The sequence below is a fragment of the Ciona intestinalis genome, unplaced genomic scaffold, assembly GCF_000224145.3.
Source record: "Ciona intestinalis unplaced genomic scaffold, KH HT000104.2, whole genome shotgun sequence".
NCBI classification, from domain to species: domain Eukaryota; kingdom Metazoa; phylum Chordata; class Ascidiacea; order Phlebobranchia; family Cionidae; genus Ciona; species Ciona intestinalis.
The window spans coordinates 78,175-84,668 of record NW_004190426.2 but is presented as its reverse complement, the minus strand read 5'-3'; the positions used below and the strand labels follow the sequence as shown (position 1 = coordinate 84,668).

Below are 6,494 nucleotides of genomic sequence, written 5' to 3'. Positions count from 1 at the left end.
ACCTTCGGGGTTGTAGGGAAACCTTGGTCAACAGTTTATTTTATCTGAACTAGCTTTTTTAGCATTGACATTATGGGTATTTTATTCCGACTCCAAGTTTAATTTTGTTCTAAAAATTTGCATCACATTGGTGTTATATATGATTTCTATAAATTGTTAATTCATTCAACATCATAGAAATAATATAAGTTTCAGTGAAATATTATTTTACCACAATGGGTGAACTGAAAAACTTTAAAAGTTTAATTTTTTACTAGTTACTTTGTCGGTATTTTTTAATTTTTTGTAATTTTCCAAGCTAATATTTGCGGCAATCATAAAATGTTGTTCAAAAATTCAAATTATTATTTCGATTGTCTTTAAAATATTGGTTATTTGCATAGACGGCAAACTTTGTTAACACAGGGGAGGCAGGGATAGTTAGACACGCAATCCTGTGAAACAAATCTAACTTATTGGTTGTAATGTTTACTGATTAAAAGTAGTAAATTCTAGGGTTGGGTCTGCCCACCTTGCCACCCCTGGTTTGGCGCCTATGGCTATTCCTATTCCTACTGTTTAGTTTCACCACACGTGTACATTGTGTTGTAGAAAAGCTGCCGTGATAATAATTTGTGCCATGTTAGTGTTATTATATGTGAAAAATTATGAAGCTTAAGATATTTAGAAACTGCATGTTTGAAAGCTCAATTAGGAACAGTGGCGGATCTAGTGGGGTGTATGGGTGGTCATGCCTCTCCCTAAAATTATTAAAACTGTTGTTACGCAATTGTAGTGATATTTCCCCCACCCCAATAATTTAATATTTGCCGCCATCGGTTACGAATAATATTGGTTTAATATTGTGAACATCTTCTTTTCTTGGTGCAAACCTAAGTTCAACCCAGCTGTTACATTGACAATTTGACTTTACCTAATTTGTAACTTTGTTTGTATATTCAGGTGTTTATAATTAGGTTATAAGATGTCTATGAACTTTAAATAGGTCTTATAAGATATCAATGAACAAGTTATAAGATATCAATGAACAAGTTATAAGATATCTATGAACATGGCTGATACATCAATCCCAAGTCCAAGTCGACGTACGTTAAGTTCTGGGGTAAGTTGGACGGATGATCTTCCCCTTTGCCAACTATCGGACGTTGGTATGGCATCAAACGTGGCGTATCTGACCGACGGACGACAAACCGAAGCTTTCCCTTACGAGGATCGAGCGTTTAACTTTGCGTGAGTTGAAATGTTGAAGTAAATTGGTGTTTTGCATTTATTAGCTTTAGAATTACCACAGTTATCCAAGTAAACCATACGACCGAATGAACCATACGACCGAATGAACCATACCTGATTTAATGAGCCGTTCGCAGTACGGCAGCTCGTAATGAACTTAACAAGTGGTGTTTAAGTATTTATTTAACTTAAACAGTTTCACTTTGTGTGAATTTATTTTGTTTTATATAAATGGTCCATTTTTTTTATTCATTTTATATTGTTATTACAAATTCTGCGGAGATTGCAACTTCTTCTTCTTATCATTGCTAATCATTCTGTTTTAACAAAAATTTGAGAGTCGATATTACGTAACTTTATTAGAGACAGTTGTAATATTAATGGAAACATAAAAATATATCTCTGTAACTTCTTTATTGCATCACAACCACAGCACGGACTACGATTGTTATTTATACGGGGTGTTCGATGGTTACGAGGGGAGTCGCGCTGCTCACTTCGCGGCTGAACGATTACCGGCTGAGTTGTTGCTAGGACAACTAACGTCATTCGTGAACGAGAAATCCACAAAGAACATCCTCCAGCAAGCCATCAGTATCGTTGAACGAGGTTTTTTTGAGTCGATCGATATTGAACTCGCAAAGATAACACATCTGCAATCACAGGTAAAGAGGGTTGGTGGTGTAGTTTGTTCATCTATAGTTTGTACACAGTGTCCTAAATTATTGCAAACTGTTCACTAAATGTCAGTTCTTCTGGTTTCCCCTGTAGTTTAAACTCACAAAATAAAACAAAATACGTTATGATAAAACCTATCGCCGGCACTGATATTGTGGTTGGAGAGCTTTTACAAACTGCCATTGTTTTAGATAAAACTCTGATCAAGATTCATTTTGTGTTAAAATGACTGTTGTACTTATTTAAAGTTAAACAAGCACTTTATTTCACCACAATCCCTTGGTATATTCCACAGTTACCTGAGCGTTTGACTCCCGAATCAGCAGAGCGACATTATTCATCCATAGTTCAACAAATAAAGTCACTTAATGACTCAATAAGAGGAGGGACAACAGCTGTTGTTGCGTTGGTGGTGAACAATAATCTGTACATCGCTAACGTGGGTGACAGCCGAGCATTGTTGTGTCAACGCGACCCAGGAGGGGTAGTGAAGGTTTTTTTTTAAAATTCGATCTTATGCATATGGTGTTACGACACATGAACTTGAGATAAAGATGGAGTTTTGTTCCAAACTTAGTTTCATCATTGCAATTACCTGGTTATCTCGCAAAGTCATTCAAATTGCTTTTTTATTTCTTTGGTGTTTTGATTCATGATCATGAATGACTCTAACTTCTTTATCCTCGCATGCCGGGGCAACGACAGTCATTAAAACACTGGTGGTCTGTTTCATACACCTCGTGCCCGCTTACAAGTTACCACAAGCAACCACTAGGTTGAAACAATTGCTATTAAGTTTGTTGCTGACCGACACATACGCCCGCAATGGTGGAAGCATCGCCTCAAACCACTTGTTCTTTTTATTAACCAGTGAACAAACACCACTACATGATATTTGCTTGCTCTGGTCTAACTGCAAGCGATCTTTTCCAACACCACCCAACCACACATAAGTAACCTTTGATTTTACCCCAGGTTCAACAAATCACCGTTAATCATGACATAAACAATGAGGACGAGTTGGAACGACTTTCAAAGCTCGGGTTGAATGTTGAGAAGATATTGGAGAGGGGAAGGCTGGGTGAGTTGTCTTCAAATTTAAATATTGCTTTGCGATAGGTATCGTGAACAGACACGCGTGTGTTGCCTTCAATAATATGTTCTTTACGCGTGTGTGCCTTGAACTGCGTGTGATCTCCATATCTTTCCAATCCCACTTCACCAATTACTTTTTAAGTCTCCAACATAGTGACATAGTGACAAGTGACATTGTCGATTAACTTTTAAAACACAGGCGGAGATAGTTATTTATTTGAATCTAAGTTGGTTTGTTTGGTTGACCAATCAATGTAGTTGTCAGGTTTGGTGCAAACAGTGAACACATGTGTTTTGGTGAAAATTTATGTCCGTTGGACTTTGTGAATCAAACATTTGTTGTTTTTATATTACATTTCCTGGCTGTGGGTATTTTGCCAACCTAAAGAGTATAATTGTAACATTTACATTTACATGATAAAATATGCCAATGTTGTATTATACATGGTGGGTGACACATGAGGTTTTCTTATGTTTACAATATTAAAATATACACAAAACAACATAGTAGTGACAACCATGGATAAACCACTCCATCACACATAGAATACAAGACATTTATTTCCAGGAATGAACGAATGTACTCGTTGTATCGGTGATTATTGGGTGAAAGGGGGTTATAAGAAGAACCCCGATTTAAAGGGGGCAACGAGCGAACCCATTATTGCAACCCCCGATATTTATGGGGGGTTACCCTTAACTGAGATAGAAGGTGAGGGTTGTTATTGGGAATATTTAACATTTATTTTATAAAATACCTGCTATATCTTGTAATGATGTTTCCGTGTAAATTATGTTTATAAGTGATGATTATTTATATTTAATAAAGGACTTGATAAATAACGAATATAGTAGGACAGGCAAAGACAGGATACCTTTAGCACATAATATCCAAATATCCTAATCACGTTTTAAACAATTAACAACGGTCTAAGGGAGTCCTGAGGATGTGGTTTTATAATTTTGAATGTTCTCCGTTTACTACCAAATTGGAGGATAAAACAGAATAAAAGGTGTCCCATCTTTCCCCGCCCGAATATGAATAGGTGTCCCATCTTTCCCCACCCGAATATGAATAGGTGTACCATCTTTCCCCGCCCGAATATGAATAGGTGTCCCATCTTTCCCCGCTCGAATATGAATAGGTGTACCATCTTTCCCCGCCCGAATATGCATAGGTGTACCATCTTTCCTCGCCCGAATATGAATAGGTGTATCATCTTTCCCGCCCGAATATGAATAGGTGTACCATCTTTCCCCGCGGATAATATAAAAGTTTTTAAAACTTTGATTGCAGTGGTATTTCAGTACAAGGCAACATTGTTATTATTTTTTGTAGTTCTGTAAAAAACAGCTTACAAATGGTGTATTAAGCCTGATAGAGATTTTCCCAGCATTTGTTTCTAAGAATCGATATTTCAATGTAGTATACATGTCGTCTTCAACAGGGTGTACATTGTACAATGTATATTTAACTTAAAAATGTATTATCATTAAATATTAGTGTGGTATATTCTGTATTGTAATATGGTATAATTGGTTAATGTATTTTGTAATACTGGTGTTTTGTATTCAATGTATTGTGTATTTTCTATATTGTAATATATTGGGTTAATGTATATACTATATATATTGTATTATTTATATTATATTGTATTGTATTATTGTAATATTTTGCACTGTTATAAACAATCTTCTCATCAAAGGTGGTTTCCTTGTCCTCATGTCAGATGATGTTTACAAATCACTTGAACAATCAACGGGGCACGAAAACGCAAACATAGATATCGCAAACATGGTTTCGCATGAGATGTTATGTAGGAATACCATGCAAGGTTCGGTGATTCCTACTGTTGTTATGTTGTAATAATGTGTAGTGCATTTTGTTCTATATGGGTGAGATCCTACAGTGAGGCATGGACTTATATATAGGTCCTGGTCAGTCCATATAGTGTCTTACAAAAGATCTCAACCTTATGTTAGAACGACTATTATTGAGCGTCTATAAACTGCCTCAGTGGAGTCTAGATGGTAGCACCCTGGGTGTTGGGGTAAAGGAGTATAAAACAATGTAACCAAATCTATAGTGGAGTGCATTTCTCCAACATCAACCAGTCTGATGATGGATTCGCGATATCGATAGTTCGATTTTTTAAACTAATATATCCTTGTGGCGCTGAATGCCAAGCTGTGTAGCTAGACAAAAACAGTTCTTATACCTTATAGTTGTTGTCTTCTTTTCCATGCGCCTGTCTCTGTAATACACCCAAAGTCTCATGCCCTTGATAATTCACTTAACACCCACAGGCGTTGCACAAAATGTGATCGACAAGATATCGTTCACGCACAGTAAAGCATTCGGACGTGCTCATTCATTAAGCAGAGGTGATATCACACTAGTGGTTCGTAACATCAGCCATCCACTTGGCATCGACGCATTGCCCGACATTAACCCTATTCTACCAGGTTTGTTTCGGGGTTGTCAAGTATTCTCTAATAATATCATACTTTTATGTTGTGAAATTTATTTATATTTTTTGAAGGATTGTTTTTTATATTTTGTGCGTTTTTGTCCAATTTTTCTAATATGTTGTCTAATATGTGTTTCATACACCTCATACAATGGCTGTTAATTTATTAGTAACCACTGGTTTGGAGCAATGGCCGTTGTCTTGCTCAAAGACACACGGGTCACCACTGATGTAACTTTTGTCGGTAAAATTAACGTTCATGTCGTTAGTGAAAGTTTCAAGAAACATCGATTGAGAAATCGTAATATTTATGATTTCCATGTTAATTGCATGTTTATATGATTTCCATGTTTCCCAGACTTGTCAGGTCGCCATCCAGTGTCCGTACCATACAAACGAAACTCTCGAGAAATTGTTCATACAACTGGGGAATACCCTGCGGGAATTCCCACTTTATCCCTCGTCATGCCCCCACAATCGGGGCCAGAGAATGAACCCATTGACCTTACCCCCGCTGGGACTTCCCCACCCTCGGAGGACACCCCCACAAACTTAGTAGTGGGCGGCGCCACGTTCCCCCCCACCCCTCTAGAGAACCTCTACTATCGATCCAACGCGCACCAACCAGCCAAGTTAGACTCGCAGAACCGAGTGGCTCCTTATGTTAGTTTCGATACGTTCGATAACGAGGCTTGGAACAAAATGCAGGAAGCCAAGAAAGCTTTGGTTTCATAGGTTTTTGCCAACTCTGGTATACAGGTGTTTATAACTAAGGGAAGTTAGACACACAATCCTGTGAAACAAATCTAGCTTGCAATGTTCACTGGTTAATGCAGTGCAGAAATTCCAGGGTTGGCCTGTCCACCCTGCCACCCTAAGCTTGCCGCCTTTGATGTACCACGTGCTGCCCCCTGCCAAGCGAAGAGGGAAAGTTCTTGTTGTTTAACATCCAATGCACTTAACCTTNGGGGTGGGAGTTCATTAAGCGAAGGAATCATGTTCTTATACTTGAATATGTTC

General features: G+C 37.7%; 1 protein-coding gene across 2 annotated transcripts; it reads left to right on the top strand.

Moving 5' to 3' along the window:
* Positions 1 to 948: 948 nt before the first annotated feature.
* On the top strand, positions 949 to 6,253 carry LOC100179989 (TGF-beta-activated kinase 1 and MAP3K7-binding protein 1-like). Of its 2 annotated transcripts, none has more exons than XM_026838704.1 (9): positions 949 to 995; positions 1,040 to 1,230; positions 1,664 to 1,895; positions 2,204 to 2,401; positions 2,884 to 2,989; positions 3,572 to 3,715; positions 4,710 to 4,838; positions 5,311 to 5,469; positions 5,833 to 6,253. In XM_026838704.1, exons 2-9 carry the CDS (start codon positions 1,046 to 1,048, stop codon positions 6,207 to 6,209), a joined length of 1,530 nt encoding a protein of 509 aa, XP_026694505.1. In that variant the 5' UTR covers positions 949 to 995; positions 1,040 to 1,045; the 3' UTR covers positions 6,210 to 6,253. The 2 variants fall into 2 exon arrangements, with proteins under 2 accessions (XP_026694505.1, XP_026694506.1); XM_026838705.1 differs by having other exon boundaries at positions 963 to 1,001; positions 1,046 to 1,230.
* Positions 6,254 to 6,494: the final 241 nt, after the last annotated feature.